We start from the raw sequence: 21,745 nt of genomic DNA, 5'->3' as shown, positions 1-21,745 counted from the left end.
TACAGGAAATTTTAGCTGATGATGCTCGAGCAGCTGCTAATGTTCTTCGTTTTATTACTTTGACGGACTTGTCCAAAGACATCTAGCTCTTTTAATTATTTTATCTGACTTTCTGGTGTGTGTGTCCCCCCGCCCCCGCCCCCCTTGAGTTTTACCAGATTATATGTGCACTTACATTTGTGACTAGGCACTAATGACCTTCGTAGTTGAGCGCCCTAACACCCCCCCCCCCCCCCCCAAAAAAAAGAAACAAAAAAAAAAAACAAAAAAAAAAAAAAAAAACCATGGCTTTAAGTCACAAAGGATATCCAAAAGCCATCTCTTTTCTCAGTACATTAAACTATCTTGTGGAAGGAGACATATTCACTCAATTGCTAAGTTTAACTTAATGGAAACCTTTAGTCAGCACTCATATAGTTGCTTGTTATTCTCTAATACCATTACAACCATTTTACATTCCATATCTTCAACATGTCAAAGCTTTCATAAGCCACAAACTAATACACATTCCCAGTCAGTGAATCCTATAAGTAATCACACACTTTGTGTTACATTTGTTTATACATTTTCTTCACTTTAAGTGTTTAAACAGTTACATGTGCATTTTATTTTATTACAAACATTTTTCCTGCATTCACTGCCTATTGCAAATTGCCATTATTACTTACAAACTAATTTAATTTAGTGACTGAGAGAATGGAGAAGTCTGCCCTGCAGCATAAGTGTTGTGTTTGGTCAAACTGCTGGTGGTTAGCAAATTATGTGATAGCAGTTTTTTTAATGCTAAATATTATTTAATACAGCCAGTAGTCAGCACTTCACATTGTCACCACTGTGATGTATACTAAGTAAATAAATGTAATTTATTCTGAATAAGTGTATAGAAAGAAACCTTTGATGTTTGAATTCACCATTCTCAATCAATTGCTGGAAACAATCAAAGTTGTGAAGTACCTAAAAATATTTATTCAGACTGCTTTAAAGTGAAATGACCACATAAAACTAACTACAGGAATGGTAGATGTAATATATAAGAAATTATCAGCCTTGATTGCGGTAATGAAACCAACCTTTACCTAGGTTTCAGCCTAAATAATTGAGCCTTCTTCAGAAGACATACCTGAATCTACAATTTGTCTAAGAGGGCATGGTCTGGAAATAAAACTAGACCATGCCTTCTTTGACAAATTGTAGATTCAGGTATATCTTCTGAAGGAGGCTCAATTATTTCGGCTGAAACCTAGGTAAAGGTTGGTTTCATTACCGCAGTTGAGGCTGATAGTTTGTTATATATTAGATTATCACGATTGCTGTCTGGGCTGCAATGTTGAAAGTACAAAAATGGTAGATGTGATCGAGATATGTTGAAGGAATCCTAAGGAAAGTTAATTCATCCCCACAAAAGAGAACTTATAAAAATCCTCATTCAGCCACTTCTTGAGTATTACTCGTCACTTTGGGAGTGTTATTGTGTAGGATTAACTGCAAAGACAGAGAAGATTCAAAGTACTGCTGTGCATTTCGTAACAGTTGCATTTAGTCTGTGCAAAAGCATCATGGAGAAGTTTGCTGCTAAAATTTAGAGTACACATTTCAGGAAGAGTCAAGAAACACATCACTTCGTACCACTAATGTCACATGAAATGACCATGACAGTGAAATGAGAAAAAAAAATATTGCTGGTACAGTGGCTTACTGACAGTTGTTCTAGCTGCCCATCATTCATGAATGGAGCAGGAGGAAGTGAAAATCATAATGGTACATGATGTATCATCCCTCTAGACACTAAAAGTTGGCTTGCACAGTTGAATGTAATCTATATACTTGCAGTTGAATATGTTCAAATTTTTACTCTTTCTTGACTGTTTGTACACAAATTCCCTAGTTGTAATTATCTGTGGATTATTATTAAATTGGCACGGTTTGCTCTTTTTTTTTTTTTCAGAGCGGTTAATGCGGGGAAATCAACGTGGAATGAAGACCAAGCATTCCTAGAAAGACGAGAGCTGCGCAGGGCGGGAGAGTCCTCAAAAGCCTTAGGTACATCATCTATTGGAAATGAGATGTCCCTGCCCTATGTATATTTCGCGTTATTTGATGGCCATGCAGGGTTTGGAGCATCAGTAGCTGCAGCAAATCAGCTACATCATCTGTTATACGTAAGTTTTATTTTGCCGAGAGGTTAGGTGTCTGAACTTTGTTACTTATTTGTAATCTCTAAAATAATTTAGGTTTTAAAAAGTTTAAAAGTATTTGTGCTAACTGCTGATTTGTGTAAATTTTGTGTGGTACTTTTTTATTTTGTTTGATCTTGGTGGTAGTAGCTGTGAAAAAGTTTGTGATTCAGAATGAAATGACCAACTTTTCCATATAGTGGTAAAGCTGGAGAATGAAATGCAGCCTCATGACATTTTTGGTGAAATACGAGGGTTGGAACTTTAGTAGTGGCAACAATTTATTTACAGCTCGTACAAAATAGATACGTGTTTCAAAGTTTTACTGACCTTCAGAGTAGTCACCAGCATTGTGTATAACCCATTGCCAGTGATGTGGAAGTCGTAGGATGCTCTTAGCAGTGCCAGTTGTGTTGACAGTTTGAATGGCGCGTTCTGTTGACTGACGAATTTGTAGCAGTTCTGAGGTGAATGCCGTGAATTGTTTCCTTCAGTTTAGAAATTGAGTTGAACTTACGAGGGCTTAAGTCAGGGGAGTGCAGTAGGTGGTATAACACTTAGCAGCCCCATCAGTCAGACAAATCAGTAACAGCTTGCACTGTATGTGCTTGAGCATTGTCCTGCAAAATGATGGGCAGGTCCTGCAGGAAGTGTCATCACTTCTGTCTCTCAGCTGCTCGTTTCTGGAACACAACCTATGACCAGCCGAGAGACAGAAGTGATGACACTTTCTGCAGGACCTGACCCTCATTTTGCAGTACAATGCTCAAGCACGTACAGTGCAAGCTGTTACTGATTTGTTTGACTAATGGGGCTGCTAAGTGCTATACCACCTACTGCACTTCCCTAACTTAAGCCCTTGTGAGTTCAACTCAATTTCTAAACTAAAGGAAACACTTTGCAGCATTCATTTCAGAACTGCTACAAATTCATCAGGCAATAGACTGCGCCGCTCGAAGTGTCAACACAACTGGCACTGCTAAGAGTATCCTATGACTTCCACATCACTGGCAATGGGTTATACACAATGCTGGTGTCTACTTTGAAGGTCAGTAAAACTTTGAAACCCATATCTATTTTGTATGAGCTGTAAATAAATAGTTGCCACTATTAAAGTTCCAATCCTTGTATTTTCTACTAGATAAAAAATAATCAGATTTTTTTTGACAACAACATAATAAAAGTGACTAGTGACTGGTTGTGATGGTATATTAATACCTAAAAGTAAATTGTTTCACTACCCCAAGATCTATTATGATAAAGTGCCATTGTTTCAAAATTTTCAGGGAATTTTCTTGCAAAATTACATGAGAAAACAAATATAATTTCTTACATAGAAATGGATTGTGTAAAAATAATGGCTGTTGTGATGCAGAAATGACAACTGGCCGCTTATTATAGTTGTAGCTTGCAGAACTGTAAGTTACTTTTTCTGTTACTTAAGGGAAAGAGGAATAAAGGTAAAAGTGTTGGAGGGTGCAAGGCTAGCCAGAATCTCAGGTCAAAATATACCAACCTATTGATACATACTTATGTTATACAGCCAAATGAGAGGGTGTAACATCAAAAGAAGTTAATTATCTAAGTCTTTAGTACTGAATATTGGTGAAGTGATTGTGATACATGAGATAACTATGAAGAAATAATTCGTCAGAGAGGGGATAATTAATGAAGACAGCTGCTAAACGAAAAACATAACATTTCAGCATATGTATTGGGTAGGGGCCGTCCGCACACTAACCTCGATGTGTTTGTTGGTAACACCTCTTGCAAACGGTCATGGGAAGTTTAGGTGGTGGAACAGCTGATTTGCATAGCCAGTCATGTAATGATATTTTTCATTTCAGTTGTGGGAAACTACTAAGTGTTTAATGAAACAACACCCTCAACATACTAGGTTTAGAGTGTGATCAGACTGAATTTTTGGAGAGAAACACTTCATAAGCTAGGACAAATACACACAAATATGTAATAAATAACTTAAGACTGACTTCATTTTCTTCTCTCTGTTTACTTGTGTCTAGAGTCCTCTCTGTGTGTATGGGAGGGAGGGGAAGTAAGCAAGTAAACAGAAAGTAATGGAAAATCAAACTATCAATTTCCAGGCTAACATAGACCTCCAGTTATGTTACAGATATGAGTCTTTTACCTCAACCATAATTTAACTTTAACATTTGTTGGCTTCACCAACTTGCAATCAGATTGTCACCTTTCAACCTAACCTAGACCTTGGTCTACACTACAGATCAGTCTGTCACTGCAACATAGATTATGCTAAATATTTTTTATTCCAGCCTTTGATCACAATATCAATTCCTTTGATGATGACCGGTTTCAGTCAGTAATGACCATCTTCCGATCTACAATATAAAAATATATACACCTAGTGGGAAGTCTGTCTTTCAACACGATACAACATTACATATCACAATATACTATCATATAACCAGGGAAATACACAGATAAAATATGGTAAAGTGTATCTCTTCTACACCACATCCTAATGTGATAAGGCCATAATGACATCGTTAAAACATATAAATATACTCAGCATGACATCGTCACATAGATCTAAAATATGGTGTAAAATAGGCCACATCGTCCACACAGTCATTTTACAACTGGTTACTGAAGTGCAGTAGCTGCCAGAAATCTGTTTGCCTACATCCTTCATAGATGTCGCTACTGTGGGCTTAGATGTAGTCATCATTTACGTAAGAAACATAATCTAATAAAAACACATTAGGTAAAATACATGTAGCAGACTTTTAAATATTGATAACTGTTATAGAAACCAAATGTGACACAGTAAAAGACGAATACAGTTACCCATATAAAATTATTAAAAGGAAATATATAAAGATAATAGGTCTGACACTTTTATGGTGAATTTACGGTCAAAAATAAAATATACACAATACACTGTCTGTAGCAACCTATAAAAAGATAAGATGTCTATATGACTAAATAACTGAAGAAAAGACAGATCAATGATCAGCACCCTCTGTTGGGTTGGCCACCCAGATGTTACATAGGCATGCAGTGATTATAAGAACTTAACCACTAGAGGGCTTTTCAGACATTGTTATATGTCTCCCACAGAAAACATTTATACAACATATTAATAGTCAATAAATAAAATTATATAGTGTGGCCATACAATCCATGAATAGGTAGAATATAATCAGTTACAGGATTAGAGCGATGAATGTATGGAAGTAAGGCAAATGCATACTGTTCTCAACATAAATCACCAAACAAGGCTAGGTATAAATACATGAGGCATTAAATGATTATTGTAGTATGTTATCAAACAAAGCAAAATAGTCGTTGGGCACAAAATCGCTTTGTCCATTGAGTACCCTAGTGGGCTCATGCTTTTTGGCCTTTTAAATCTCCAACAAGTCGAGAGGGTGACCCTTCTCTGCCCTGTGTAGAATACGCATACAAGATTAGTACTGCAGAATACACAAAATTAATAGAACTTTTAGAATTTGCATTAACTTATAACTATTTTACCTTCAGTGGCAAAATATATCAACAAAAAGATGCTCTTGGGATGGGTAAGAGTTTGGCTGGTACGTTAGCAGACATTTTTATGAACGACTTAGAATGTAAGTTCTTTGATAAGTTACCACGGCTGAAAGGCAAGACATATATATTATAAACATAATGTCGATGACATCTTGTTACTGTTAGAGGGGGCAAGAACGAGGTTACCCCATTTGCTCAAGCCGTAGACAGCATGCACCAAAAAATAGTGTTTACTACAGAAATGGAAGAAATTTGCTCCATTAACTATTTAGACCTTATTATTAAGAAGTTTGATAACAGACATCAATTTTCGATTTTCAGAAAGCCTACATGTACAGACACTATTATCGGTGTCAGTTTATGGCATCCGCTATGATTTAAAAGGGCCTTTTTCACCTCTATGATCTACCGACTCTTTCGATTACCATTGGCCAACAATGAAACATGCTAAGAACTTAGTATATTAATGCAAATTGCAGTAGCCAACGGTTTCTCAGCAAATGATGTTACACGCCTGTACAATAGGATAAATAAACAGAAAGTAAATAGTAGGCAGACCCGCAATCATCCAGAAAAAAGAAATAATAAAGAAAAGATGAAAACTATTCCAATGAAATTTTACGAAAAAATGTCCCAACAAATAGAAAAGTGTTTCAGTAAATCTAAGGTTAGATTTAGTTTTCAAGTTAACAACACTCTGAAACTACATGTAAAACATAATTTGAGTAATGATTCTGATGAATTTGATGGTTCTGGGGTTTACAAGATCATTTGTAGTAGTTGTGGCAAATTTTATATTGGTCAAACTGGCCGTTCTTTTAAAATAAGATTCAGGGAGCATTTTCAGGCACATAACAAAACTGCATTGGGAATGCATTTGGCAGAAATTGGCCACACTGTAGGCAATATTGAGAGTTGTATGTGTATTCTACACAGGGCAGAGAACGGTCATGCTCTCGACTTGTTGGAGATTCAAAAGGCCAAAAAGCATGATCCCACTAGGGTACTCAGTGGACAAAGCGATTTTGTGCCAAATGGCTGCTTTGCTTTGTTTGATAACAAACTACGATAACCATTTAATGCCTTGCGTATTTATACCTAGCCTTGCTTGGTGATTTATGTTGAGAACAGTATGCATAGGTAATTTATAGGTCGATACAGGCAATGTATTACGTATATTTTATTTTTGACCGTAAATTCACCATAAAAGTGTCAGACCTATTATCTTTATATATTTCCTTTTAATAATTTTATATGGGTAACTGTATTCGTCTTTTACTGTGTCACATTTGGGTTCTGTAACAGTTATCGATATTTAAAAGTCTGCTACATGTATTTACCTAATGTGTTTTTATCAGATTATATTTCTTACATAAATGATGACTACATCTAAGCTCACAGTAGCAAGGGTGTAGGGAAACAGATTTCTGGTAACTACTGCACTTCAGTAGCCAGTTGCAAAATGACTGTGTGGACGATGTGGCCTATTCTACACCATATTTTAGATCTATGTGACGATGCCATGCTGGTTATATTTATATGTTTTAACGATGCCATTATGGCCTTATCACACTAGGACGTGGTGTAAAAGAGGTCCACTTTACCATATTTTATCTGTATATTTCCCTGGTTATATGATAGTATATTGTGATATGTAATGTTGTATTGTGTTGAAAGACAGACTGCCCACTAGGTGTATATATTTTTATATTGTAGATTGGAAGATGGTCATTACTGACTGAAACCGGTCATCTTCAAAGGAATTGATATTGTGATCAAAGACTGGAATAATAAACATTTGACATTAATGGATCACTGTTCATATTCGCAACTATGTCACAGCTGATGATAGATTATGCTTTTGAGAAAAAGAAAAAGAAAAAAAAAACATAAATAATAGTTCAACACAGACGTTGTAAGAGTATTGCATAAATCAATAAAATAAGCTCTTGTATGCAACAAAAGGGGAAAATAGAAAAAGAGCAGTCCACACAAGGTGAGTAATCTGTATCATTTTGTCACTACAACAAAGATTTGTATATTTCAGACAAACTGTAACACCTGGCAGAAGTAAGGCTGTGAGTACCGGGCGTGAGTCCTGCTTCGGTAGCTCAGATGGTAGAGCACTTGCCCGCGAAAGGCAAAGGTCCCGAGTTCGAGTCTCGGTCGGGCACACAGTTTTAATCTGCCAGGAAGTTTCATATCAGGGCACACTCCGCTGCAGAGTGAAAATCTCATTCTGGAAACTGTAACACCGATAAATACACATGCCTGTATATATATTCCATGTCGATTTTCCTGCATTGACAACTCTGGGAAAGGAAAAAAAAAGGGGAGCATACCATGCCAATTTAATAATAATCCACAGATTATTACAATTAGGGAATTTGTGTACAAACAGTTAAGAAAGAGTAAAAATTTGAACATATTCAACTGCATGTATATAGATTACATTTAACTGCACGAGCCAACTTTTGGAACCACAATAAACTATTAACACCAACCCTAACTCTAAAGAACATGACAAAATTGAAATAATTAAACAAGTTAGGATATTTAAAAGAATTAAGGATCCAGAGAAGATGGTATAATTGCAGAAATACTAAAATCAGCTGGCCTAACACAAATAAGAGATCACTCAACAATAGGACGTATCGGGCAATCTGAAAAAATACCTGAGGACTGGAAAACTGCCCTAATACCTCCATTGCATAAAAAAAGGGGATAGAACCAATGTTAATAATTACCGAGGAATCTCTCCCCCCCCCCCCCCCCCCCCCCAGTCACATACAGAATTCTCACACAATGTTTACTTGATTGAGCCCAAGAACAGTTAGAACCTAAAATTGGTGAATACCAAGCAGACTTTAGACCTTATAGATCCTGTCCGGAACAAATTATTAATTTAAAACTAATCCTTAGGCACCAAAGGATTTCTGGAAACAATATTGAATGTACAGTCTTGGACATAAAAACTGACTGCCAGCTGGCCCCCACAGAGACTAAGTCCGAGTCGTTCACTTAAGGTGGGCAACATAACCAACAGACCCTGACAAAACTAGGTCCGGCAATCTGCACAATCTGGCAACACTGTAAGATGTGGAAGTGGCGGGAGGAAGTGTTGTCTACTTCAGAGATGTTGTTGTGTTGTGTGAGCCCCTGGTGTAGTGGTAATCATCATGCATTCTAAACTTACAGTCACGTGTTCGTGTTGAACCGTATTTTTCTTTTCTTTTTTTTCCATGTTTCGGCCCTCATCCAAAGTTATGAGTCTGATTGAACATCGAAGCTAATTTGTTTCACATTCTACCCACCAATAATTACAAATATTTCCAGAAACGATTCCTCAGGACAGCTTCTGGCTGTGTCACAATCGGAATAGCTTACGCTCAAGCGTTTCCTTGTGCTGCAGTGGCTACCGGCCACTGGCCAGATGCCACCCACCACCCGCAATCAGGCGCCGCCCATGTGAATGTGCCATGCACTGTCCTTGTATGTCCCAACTGTCATTTTCGATTTTAAAGTTCTAGTTATCATCTTGCAGTTAAGCATTGGATTTTGCATATTTGAAAACCATGAACTACAGTTAAGCGTTGTAAAATTGGGTTGCAGGTGGTAAAAGGTGTAAATCTTCAACACAACATTTACTTTTTGTGTAATAGAGGGGCGAATGCAGAGGAGGCAGCTTGAAAGATTTGAATAGTGTGTGGGACGACTGCTTTTGGTAAAAATACGCCAGAAGAAGATATTCTTGTTTCAACAAAAATCGTTCTGGCATGAATGATTTTCCACATTAAAGATATTTCAGCTACTGATATAAGTGATGGATTACCATTTAACCATCATGTGACATTTGCATTCAACAGGAAAGCTTCAAAAGTCTGGTGTAGTAGTAGTCCATGCTCTAATTCAAAACAACAAAAATCAACGGAGTGACTGTTATTGCAGTTTTGCTTGAACGTCATCAGGTCACTCATTGAACATTCCTATGTAATACTGTTACTGGTGACGAGTTATGATGCCTTTATCATCATCTTCCTAAGAAGAAATGAAAGACTGAGCCGTACCAATAGACGTAAACTTGAGCAAAGAGTAGTGTGAACATAATATTTTCTATCTGAAAGCTCCAAAAGTGTGTTTTGCTTTTCCCCAAGGGTGTGTCCATCACAGCTGGAATTTGTTGTCAACAATTGAGACAAAACTACATCACGTGTGCTACTGCATGATAACGCACTCTGTTGATTTGAGAAACAAAACTTTCCAAGAGATTGTTAGGGAAGTCATCTTTCAGGCACTTGTATTGATAAGGAAGTCATATCTCAGGTACTTATCCCTCTGATTGTATACTTGTAAACTTTTGCCTTTCCCACTCTTGATCAGTCAACTGTCAAGGCAGTTCATTTCTAGATGAAAATGCTCTTGAAGCTACACTGGTGTTATGACACTGTTAGAACCAGTAGGTTTCTGCAGGCGTAGAATTTGTTAACTACTTTAGCATTGTCAGATTGTTTTAGATGTTGTGAAAGAATATACTGTTGCTGATTAACTTCTCTTTTTTGATTACTCTTGTGTTCAATAAACTAATGGAAAATGCAATTAAAATACTCACTGTACTAATCCAAATTAGATTCAACTTACTACAGAAACATCATGATGGCAGTCTACCTTGTCTGTAAGACGATTGTGCCTATTTTAACATGAAATAGTAGGATATTACTGACTTTTGACTTTGAAAAGGTCTTTATTTACTTCATGTCTTGTATTATACTCAAGTATTATGTAAATATGGCAGTTCATATCTACAATTATGTATTTACAACAACAAGAAATATGTCGACAGAAAACAAAAGTGGCACAATGACTTTTGCAGTACCATTAGGTTTTCGCTCTGACACTAAGGGGTACTGAAAGTAGCAAGACAAAGTTTGCTCGAGCATTGTTTTATGATTCCCTTATTTAGCTTCTATCTACCTGCTACAAAAGAATTAAAATTATGGCTTTCTGCGAGTCTCAAAAGGCAAACGAAAGCAGCCTGCACCTGATAGGCAAGCACGTTACCTCGTAGTTAGTGAAGATGTGCGGCGTCTGTGTCTACTTGTTGACCCAGTAGGGCCCAGTAGCCGCTACGACAGATAACTCACAACATAAGGGCCGATACTAAGTGGTATTTCATGTGTGAAAAAAAATTTCGTGTACTCTAAAGTATTAACTGATATCCTTATATCACATCTCAAGAGAAAATCACTCATGTTTTTCAGTTGAAATGACACAATAATATCAAATGAATTTAGCAGGATAGTTCTGTGCCATCAAGGAAGTAACTCGTCGGTCACAGAGTTGCCAAACATATTCTGCATTGTTGCCAAGTTTCAGTTATACTACCAGGAAGGATACCAGCTGATGTGTTCTGTGAGTGACCCCGGAAGTGACTATAGCTTCGTCGCAAAGTTGTGGGTGGCAAGGGCCGGAACATCCTCATTATATGTCAGTGAGTCTTATTCGCATTTCTGTAACTAGGTTTAGGGGCTTGAGTGTAATTACTTGTAATACATCAATGTACTGTGTGCAAACGAAATGTCATAAATGAATAACTGTGACAATTATTTGTGTATTACTGTCTTAATCGGACCAAAGCCTTGAAAGCATATTCACCAGACACAATTAACAATTTTGGAGCTTCTCCAGTGGTTGAGTTGGCAACGTATCTTTGCTATACAGTATTATTATTGAGATCACTGTCATTGGCACACCGGCCAGAAGACATTCATGAACGACTTCTTGTTGTCAGCTTTTCTGACGGATATTCTGCCGTTGCTCGAAACGTGAAGACATAAATGTGAATTCGAATATTCTACATGGCGAATATCTGATGTTTCTATTCTTCCAGCTCTAACATTCGAAAAATAGTTACAATAAGTGGCAGAAAAGTGCCTGTGAACCTACAATTACTAATGCAGTCATAATTATTGGAATCTGATAAACTCCATCTGTCATCTGATAATTGTGAAAAACTACTTTTTCATCAGCACAGTACCACAGTATGAACTCAAGGGTTTCCTAGGATTCCTATACTTAATTTCATTTTGATAGTTTTCAATGAGAGTACAGGAGGAGCAAAACCATCTGACTTGAAATATAATTTTCTAGCTGGATTTGAATCTTTGGCTACAGTTGCAGTAGCACACCCAGTGAGGTACCAAGAATGCTGTAGTATAGGCTAGGGTAGAAAGAAGCAGGTTTCCCACAAAGTAAATGATGAGAGACACTGTAATTAACATATAAAGTAACCATCTCGCAAATGTAAATTTTCCAAATCACTATCATCTATCATGTATTAAACATCAATTGTTCAGAAAATTACAACTATATCCAGTCAAATGAGTAGGTTAATGCAGCTCCAGTCTTTCACTATCACTGAGTTGTCAAACATTTTCCGAATAGCACTTAAGACAGAAATGTGTGTGTGTGTGTGTGTGTGTGTGTGTGTGTGTGTGTGTGTACAGAGATGTCCGAAATAACAGACACCACACATACATGCATGTACAGGGTGTTTCAAGAGTAATAGTAGACATTTTAGCAGGTGGGAGTATAGACAAATTGCATAAAGAATTCCATATAAATGTGTCCTCTTTTTATTGAGTACAGAGATACAGCTGTTAGTATGTAACACTAACAAACTCGAATCAAAGGCAAATGGCGTTCAAAGCTGATTTTCAAAAATTCCCCCACCAACTTCCATGCTCTTTTGACTTGTCTTGATAACACCACGTGTAGCTCTTCCGAGATCTTCTTTGTGTTCTTTTATGAGAGCTGCACTATTCATAATCCGAATGATCAAATCAACTCATGGGTTTACTTTTTCTTTGTAGCCTTCGCCTTTCAACCATTTCCACAGGCAAAAATCCAAAGAGATAAGGTCCAGGGACCTTGGTGGCCAAGAAAAGTGCCCACATCTACTGATCCATCTTCCAGGAAATGTTAGGTTTGGATGATGTGTCACCTGACGACTAGAATGTGCAGGAGCCCTATCATACTGGAGGAACATGTGCATTCTTGTAGACAAAGGAACCTCTTCCAGTAATACTGGAAACTCATTTTCAAGGAAGTGTAGACAACAGGGTCCTGTAAGGACCAATAAATGAAATGAAAATGCATTGAATCCAGCTATATATACTCAATAAAAATTGGACATATGTTATATGTCATTTTTCTGCAATTTGTTTATACTACCACCGCCTACAATAGTTACTATTCCTCCTGAAGCATCTTTTATAATTTTTCAGGTCTCGATGGGCCAGAGTATCTGTGAGCGAGTGGAATAATGGACAGGGAAGGGGCGTACCGCATATGTGGTATGCAGGAAAGATGAGAATTTATGTCTGATGAGGAACGTGTGTAGATAGGTCCTGCAGGAAGGTTGGCTGTTGTCCCGATAGTGCAATGGTCAGCGCTTCTGCCTAGCAAGCAGGAGGTCCAGGTTCGAACCCTGGTTGGACACGAATTTTCACCTGATGCCGTTACTGTATTTCAACGCCCTGTGACAGTGTGGATGTCTGTCCTTCAATATTTAAGATGCAATTGGTTTTTGAGCCAATACAGGTGATTTGCGAACATTTGTCTGACCATCAATGTAACGGGACTTCAGTGGCATCCATTCCCTAGTCATTGCTTTGTGATGGCCCCAACCCATGTCATATACATGCCAATCAGATTGCAATGCATATTTAGTCAAATAACGAATGGTCAGTATACAAATATTTGTGAACAGTAGAAGCAGGATTGCAGTGAACTGATCGCTTAGCCAAGTGGAACAAAAGAGTAATTGGGTAGTGACTCATTTCAGCTGCATAGCTGACAGTAATATTTGTCATGCCATTTACTGCAGAATTAATGTAATACCCACACGATGATCTCTGTAGTGACACTTTATCATTAGCAGCTCGTGAATGGAGTACTATGTTCATTAAATCAGATTACTCAAGCTGATGCCAAATAAAGAGCAGCGACGACGCCACCACACTATCTTTACTTAGGTAGTCAGTGCTAGATTTTGTGCCCCACCATTAACGTTACTGTAAGCAGTTGGACAGCATAACACCAGTACATCCACTGACAACCTGTACCATCCCCCCAGGGGGTCCACAACTCTTTTGTGGATACGTGCGTGGCGAGCACGGGGCCCCGAGCTGTTGCAGCCTTCCTTCTTTCCAGGGCTGCATTTCCTTCCCCTTCCCCTCCTTTCCTCTCCTTGCTCCTTCTCCCTCGCCCTCTCCTCTCCCTCTCTTGGTGTCCTTGCTTATGTTGGCCCCTGCTATCCTCCTGGTAATGTTGGTTTTGCAATTTAGCTTTGTTGCGTAATCACCTCCTCCTTTTGGCACTCCCTGGTCCCCCTCTGGGGTTTGACCTCCATTACTAAATTTCTTTTCCGTAGTGTGAGCCATTTGGGGAAGAGCACCTTACCTAGTGTCTCTGACGCGTGCCCTCCTAGTTCATTCCACCTTTCCTTTCACGTCGTTGTCTGATGCTAGGGTGCATAGCCAGCACGGTAGCCAGCCCGTGTGGTGGGGTTGCTATGTACCCTTTTGGTTGAGCCCCCTACATCTACATCTACCTCCATACTCCGCAAGCCACCTGACGGTGTGTGGCGGAGGGTACCTTGAGTACCTCTATAGGTTTTCCCTTCTATTCCAGTCTCGTATTGTTCGTGGAAAGAAGGATTGTCGGTATGCCTCTGTGCGGGCTCTAATCTCTCTGATTTTATCCTCATGGTCTCTTCGCAAGATATACGTAGGAGGGAGCAATATACTGCTTGACTCTTCGGTGAAGGTATGTTCTCGAAACTTTGACAAAAGCCCGTACCGAGCTACTGAGCGTCTCTCCTGCAGAGTCTTCCACTGGAGTTTATCTATCATCTCCGTAACGCTTTCGCGATTACTAAATGATCCTGTAACGAAGCGCGCTGCTCTCCGTTGGATCTTCTCTATATCTTCTATCAACCCTATCTGGTACGGATCCCACACTGCTGAGCAGTATTCAAGCAGTGGGCGAACAAGCGTACTGAACACACAGGGATCACATTTCTCCTCATGCAAGCCTTGGAGCAACGTCATCCTGGAGCCCTGGAGCATTGGAACTCCCGGCAATGGCCGCCGTGCCAGACAGCCCTTGCTGTGGCTGGGTGGCGCCCGTGAGGAGAGCCCCTGATCAGAGTGGGTGGTGTCAGGGCGGACGCTATGCAAATGAAATGCATACGGGTCCAGAACTCTGGCCATTCTTCTGCGGCCATATCTCTGCGTGGAACTGGTTCTTCTAGTGCTGCTTCTCCTGCCCCTTCGGCCTTCCCTTCCATGGCTACCCTCGGGGAAGAGGATCAGGCCCGTTGGCTAGGGGCAAAGCCTTTCCCCCACTATCTGGTTTGCACCAGGACTGATGGGGATACTTTCACCAATACCAAACCTTTATTCTTTGTGGAACACATTGAATACAACTTTGGCGAAGTGGACTCCCTGAGCAAGATGTGGTCGGGTTCGTTGCTGATCAAAACTGCTTCAGCTGCCCAGTCTGCGGCCCTTCGTGCCTGTACCCATCTTGGCACAATTGCTGTGTCCATTACCCCCCACCAGTCTCTAAATATGGTTCAAGGTGTGATTTTTCACAGGGACCTCATCCTACAAACTGATGAGGAACTTCGGGACAATCTCAGATGGCGGGGTGTTCACTTTGTTCGGCATGTTCAGAAGGGTCCTAAGGATAATCACATTGATACTGGTGTCTTTATCCTGGCCTTTGAAGGGGATAACCTCCCTGAGAAAGTAAAGATCATGGTTTATCGATGTGATGTGAAGCCGTACATCCCACCTCCTATGAGGTGATTTTAAGTGCTTGCGTTTTGGACACATGTCCTCCCGCTGTTCGCAGGCCCCTCTCTGTGGTGATTGTGGACGTCCACTCCATGAGTGGAGTCCCTGTGTTCCCCCTCCTGTGTGTTTTAATTGTCATGGCAATCATTCTTCACGTTCACCAGATTGCCCAGTATACAAGAAGGAAAAGAAGATACAGGAGACTAAGTCTCTTGATCGTTTAACCTACACAGAGGCTCATAAGAAGTATACACGTCTTCACCCTGTGTCCATGATGTCTATTTATGCTTTAGTTACATCTTCACCCCTTCCTTACCCAAATCCCGGACCCCTCTCCTCCCCCCCCTCCCCTGCGGCTCCCACACCTTCTCCTCTGGGCGCTGCTCCCCCTCCCCAGCCGGAGAAGTGTCCCACTCCTTCGGCGTCTGCTGGTCAAGGGCGCCCCTCCCGGGATGCCCCTTCCTGGCACCTTCCAGGCCAAAGGTCTGCTGCCAAGCGACGACTGCGAGAACCGCGGTCTGTTGGCCCCCAGGTCGCCCGATCTCTTTCTGTTCTCGATCTTGCTGCGGCTGGCTTCTTTATGCCACACAGCCCTCCTCGTTCTCAACCAGGAAAGAAGAAGAAACATAAGTCCCGTTACAAAGAGCCTCTGGTGTCACCAGCTTCACCGCCAGATTCTGACCTGTCGTTCATGGATGTCGCCCCCTCCTTGTCGGTGACTGGTGGTGACCTGGCGGTATGACTGGCTTTAGCCTGTTCAACCCCCATTTAAATCATCATTCTGTGGTTATCCAATGGAATTGTAATGGATACTACCGTCACCTTCCGGAATTGAAATCCCTTATTTCGTTCTACTCTGCAGCTTGTGTGGTTCTACAGGAATCTCATTTTACTGATGATCACGCACCAACCCTCTGTGGGTTCCGTGTTTTCTGTCAAAATTGGGTCGGACCCCTGTGGGCTTCTGGTGGCGTTTGTATGTTGGTCCGTACAGACATTGCTAGCACGTGGATTCCTCTTCAAACTACATTGGAAGCAGTTGCTGTTAGGGTCCACCTGGACTCTGAGGTCATGGTTTGCAATCTTTATCTCCCTCCTGAGAGGACTCTTACACCTGCTGCCTTAACTGCCCTTCTTCAGCAACTTCCTCCTCCCTTCCTCCTTCTCAGGGATTTTAATGCTCATCATCCCTTGTGGGGCAGTGCATTTCCATTTAGACGAATTCTTCTCTTAGATCAGTTTATTTTTGTGATAGTGACCATTTCCCATTGGTTCTCTCTCTCCCTTCCCGGTCTCCGATTGACAGGTTACCTCGTTGGTCTTTCCAACGCGCCGATTGGCCTCTATACACTGCACAGGTCGTGTTTTCTCTCTCTTTGTCGGGTCGTATTGATGACGTCCTACGTGACGTGTCTGACGCGATTGTTCACGCTGCTAGCCTTGCTGTACTGCGCTCTTCTGGAGCATTTCGTCGCCGGCAAGTCCCATGGTGGAGTATGGCCATTGCCATTGCCATCACCATCACCATCACCATCACCATCACCATCACCATCGCCATCCGTGATCGCCGTTGAGCTTCGCAACACCTTAAGAGGCACCCATCCATCGCCAGCCTTATTACCTTTAAGCGCCTTCGCGCTAAAGCCCGTTATTTAATCAAACATAGCAAACGGATGTGTTGGGAACGATTTGTTTCTTCCCTCGGTTCTACTGTCCCTATGTCACGGGTATGGGCTACACTTCGCTCTCTCCAAGGTTGCCATCGGCAGTCCACCCTCCCAGGCCTTCACCTCACAGATGGCCTTTGTACGGACCCGTTGATTCTCGGGGAACATCTTGCGACCCATTTTGCAATGGCATCAGCCTCCTATCCGGCTGCTTTTCTTCACCGGAAACAGCGGGCCGAAGCGTCCGCCTTATGTTTTACCCCTTGTCAGTCAGAATCTTACAACGAACCTTTTACTGAATGGGAATTTCTTTCCGCACTTTCTTCTCCTCATGATACTGCCCCTGGCCCAGACTCCATTCATAACCAACTGCTTCAACATCTCAGTGCTCCACAACGGCATCATCATCTCCGGGTGTTTGATCGTATCTGGCTCCAGGGTGACTTCCCTTCTCAGTGGAGGGGTAGCATCGTGGTTACTGTCCTTAAGCCTGCTAAGAACCCCCTATTTGTTGACAGCTATTGGCTAATTAGTCTGACTAATGTTGTTTGTAATTTACTTGAATGGATGGTAGCCCGTCGGTTCAATTCGGTCCTCGAATCTCGGGATCTATTGTCCCCTTACCAGTGTGGCTACCGAGAGGGACGGTCTCCGATTGGTCATTTACTTCGCTTGGAATCCGCAGTTTGGCAGGCTTTTTCCCAGTGCCGCCATTTGGTTGCAGTATTTTTTGACCTTCGCAAAGCCTATGACACGGCCTGGCACCATCACATCTTACTTACACTTCATCAGCGGGGTCTTCGGGGCCCACTCCCAATTTTTATCTGCCAGTTCCTGTTCCATCGGTCATTCAGGGTTTGGGTTGGTACTGTTTTTAGTTCTCCACGGACCCAGGAGACAGGCATCCCACAGGTTTCTGTCTTGAGTGTACATCTTTTCTTCATTACTATCGATGGACTTGTGGCCTTTGTCAGTCCTTTGGTCGCCCCTGCCCTGTATGTGGATGATTTCTGCATTTGGGTTAGTTCCTCTTCGATGGCCTCTGCAGAGTGGCAGCTCCAGGGAGCTATATGGCGTGCCTGTGCATGGACCCTCTCACACGGGTTTCAATTATCTCCTTTAAAATTGAGAGTGGTCCACTTCTGTCGTCGTACTACGATCCACCCTGATCCAGAGCTCTATCTTGATGCACAATGATTGACTGTGGTCCCACAGTTTCATTTCCTGGGTCTTCTTTTCTACAACAAGCTCACTTGGCTGCCCCATATCAGACTTCTGAAGGTACGATGTTTCCGTAAACTCAATGTCCTTCGCTTCCTTGCCTACTCCTCTTGGCGTGCTGACCGCTCCCTCCTTCTCCGTCTTTATCGTGCTCTAGTTCTGTCTCGCTTGGACTATGGTTGTCAAGTTTATGGCTTGGCTGCTCCTTCCACACTGCACATACTGGATCCAGTCCACCATCGTGGTATCCATTTGGCCACTGGTGCCTTCCCTACTAGCCCTGTTGATAGTCTCCTGGTTGAAGCTGGGATCCCCCCCCCCCCCTTTCTGTTCGGTGGTCCCAGATTCTGGTGTCTTATGCACTCGCTGTCCGTTCCTCTCCTACTCGTCCTTCCTATTCTATCCTGTTCCCAGACAGTGGACGTCGCCCACCCGATTCCCGCCCTCGAGCGGGTTTACCGGTTGGGCTCCGCCTTGCATCTCTTTGCTGTGATTTTCAGCTTCCTTCTTTGTCCTGTCTTCCTTGCTCCCTCCCCTCCACACCCCCTTGGTTAGTTCCTCGGCCTCGAATTCGGATGGATCTTCGCCGAGGTCTGAAAGATTGCATCCCCCTGATGGTGTTCCGTTTCTTTCTCCGCCGAATTTTATGGGAGTTTCGGGATGCTTTTTTATACTGATGGCTCTAAATCTGCTGATCATGTGGGGTATGCCTTCACATCCTCTGTTGGAACAGAAAATAATCTGCTGCCACCTACATGTGGGGTGTTTACAGCAGAATTGACGGAAATTTCCCAGGCCCTTACCTTTATTAAACAGTCCCAACACAACCGCGTTTTGCTATGTATGGACTCAATGAGTGGCCTTCTGGCTATTGATCTGTGTTTTTCGCGCCATCCATTGGTCTCTGCCATCCATGACCATCTCGCTGATATTCACCGTGCTGCTTGTTCCGTTGACTTCCTTTGGGTCCCTGGCCATGTGGGTATCCCGGGTAATGAGCTCACTGATTGTTTGGCTGGGGGAGCTGTCACTTACCCCCCGTTTTCTGTAACCCTTCCTGCAGTAGATTTACGGCTTCACATCAAATCCCAGTTCGCACAATCATGGGCCAACTCTTGGAGGCTACTCCCCTGTCTAATAAACTTCATGCGATTAAGGTAACACCAGGCCCGTGGCGTTCTTCCTTTCGCCTCTCCCGAAAGGACTCGACCACACTGTGTCAACTCTGCATTGGCCATACCAGGTTGACCCATGGTTTTCTTTTGCGTGATGAGCCACCCCCACTTTGTGGTTGTGGAGCCTTCCAGTCAGTAGCCCACATTTTGGTTGAATGCCCCCTTCTTTTGGCTCTGCGTGATCAGTACATACTCCCCCGCACTTTACCTTTGATGTTGGCTGACGATTCCCGGATGGTCTCCCTGGTTCTCGGTTTCCTCCGGGAAAGTGGTTTTTATTCTCAGTTTTTACCATTGACAACATGACTGCCCTTTTACATTTTTAGCCTTTTCCCTTTTATTGTTCTGACTTTTCTGAGATGTCACACTAGCGGAATGGACCACATTTGAAACAAAGGACTGATGACCTTGCTGTTTGGTCCCTTAAACCCCAACCAACCAACTTGTACCATTATCATCACACAGTTGTTACTCACAGGGATTACAAGTTGCTGATGTTTGTCAAGAATAGCGAAAAGTGCCTCATGAATGTGAAGTTCCATTTGCATTACGCATAGGATGGAGATTATACTAAATAACAGTAAAAGGTTACCCTGCAAAGGGAAGAGTCCACATATTGTCTCAAGTTCTTGCAGTTTGATATTAATGTAGTTCCTGATGGTTTCACACTAACGGGTTCTTCTGGCTATTGGAATATTCATATGGGAATACTCAACTATCTTAATAACACCTCATTTTGGATTGAATATGACTCAGGAAGCGACATTAATTTGACGTTTCAGTCTGTCTCCTGATGACTTACTGAATGAAGTCTGAAGAGCACTCACAGTTGTGTTACCTGCTCCTGTCTGTGATGCAGTGCCAATGGTAACCACAGCCACGGTCTCCGAGCTGATAGTCCATGCTGCTGCAAATGTCATCGAACTGTTCATTCAGATGGTTGTTGTCTTGCAAACGTTCCCATCTGTTGACTCAGGGATCGAGACGTGGCTGCACAATCCGTTACAGCCATGTCGATAAGCTGCCTGTCATGTCAACTGCTAGTGATACAAGGCCGTTGAGATCCAGCACGGCGTTCCGTATTACCCTCCTGAACCCACCGATTCCATATTCTGCTAACAGTCATTGGATCTCGAACAATGCGAGCAGCAATGTCGCGATATGATAAACCTGAATCGCGATAGGCTACAATCCGACCTTTATCAAAGTCGGAAACGTGCTGGTACGTATTTCTCCTCCTTACACGAGGCATCACGACAACGTTTCACCAGGCAACGCTGGTCAACTGCTGTTTGGGTATGAGAAATCTTTTGAAAACTTTCCTCATGTCAGCACGTTGTAGATGTCGCCACTGGCGCCAACCTTGTGTGAAAACTCTGAAAAGCTAATCATTTGCATATCACAGCATCTTCTTCCTGTCGGTTAAATTTCGCATCTGTAGCACGTCATCTTCATGGTGTATCAATTTTAATGGCCGGTAGTGTATTTCCTTGTGTGTTACCACTGCGTGCATGAAAGCTCTGCAGTTAATTTTTGTGTGTTGGATAAATTACTTTGTGAAAAGGTTCCTATTTTATTGGGATTCGAATAGAGTGGACATTTCATCACTGGTTAATATTCTGATGGCTAAGGACATGACACCCATTCCAATTACTCCATGGCACCTGTGAGTAGAATCTCACGTTGGTTACTATAAGAACATGAAGGCAGTGGTGTCCGTTCGCTGCAGTCAGAGCCAAGATGATTTGTTTATGGCAAAGCATCTGCTGCAGTGTCCACGCTCAGACAACATATAGAAATCACGGTGGCAATGTGCACTGCTAATCGCTGCACTTGTCGCAAGCTGCGACAAGCGTGCACTGTCTCTGCTAATGATATTATGGAGTTAATACATCTTACTTAATGTAATATGCAAGACCTGGGTTGGGTAAAAATTCAGTTTTTAGCAATTAGCTATTGCATTAAAATACTTTACAATTATCTTTGATGCAATATATATTGTTGCTTGTCTCTCTAATGTTAATAGTATTGATTCAGAGTGTGCATGAACACGAGAACACACACACACACACACACACACAGAGAGAGAGAGAGAGAGAGAGAGAGAGAGAGAG

The 21,745-nt window shown here is 41.8% G+C and overlaps 1 protein-coding gene and 1 non-coding gene across 3 annotated transcripts in view; both read left to right on the top strand.

The window, feature by feature from the left end:
- The window catches only part of LOC124721550 (protein phosphatase 1H), a 174,769-nt gene that overhangs the window by 31,639 nt on the left and 121,385 nt on the right, over positions 1-21,745 (top strand). For both annotated transcript variants that reach the window (XM_047246583.1, XM_047246582.1), the window contains exon 2: positions 1,946-2,159. In XM_047246583.1, the coding sequence (XP_047102539.1) occupies positions 1,946-2,159 (214 nt within the window). The remainder of the gene's footprint in view (positions 1-1,945; positions 2,160-21,745) is intronic.
- On the top strand, positions 13,134-13,206 carry Trnaa-agc. The gene has a single exon. It is a non-coding gene; the product is annotated as a tRNA-Ala (tRNA).

This window comes from Schistocerca piceifrons, chromosome X, assembly GCF_021461385.2.
Source record: "Schistocerca piceifrons isolate TAMUIC-IGC-003096 chromosome X, iqSchPice1.1, whole genome shotgun sequence".
In the NCBI taxonomy this organism is placed as follows: domain Eukaryota; kingdom Metazoa; phylum Arthropoda; class Insecta; order Orthoptera; family Acrididae; genus Schistocerca; species Schistocerca piceifrons.
The sequence above is the reverse complement of the archived record's forward strand: the minus strand, read 5'-3'. Positions and strand labels throughout refer to the sequence as shown.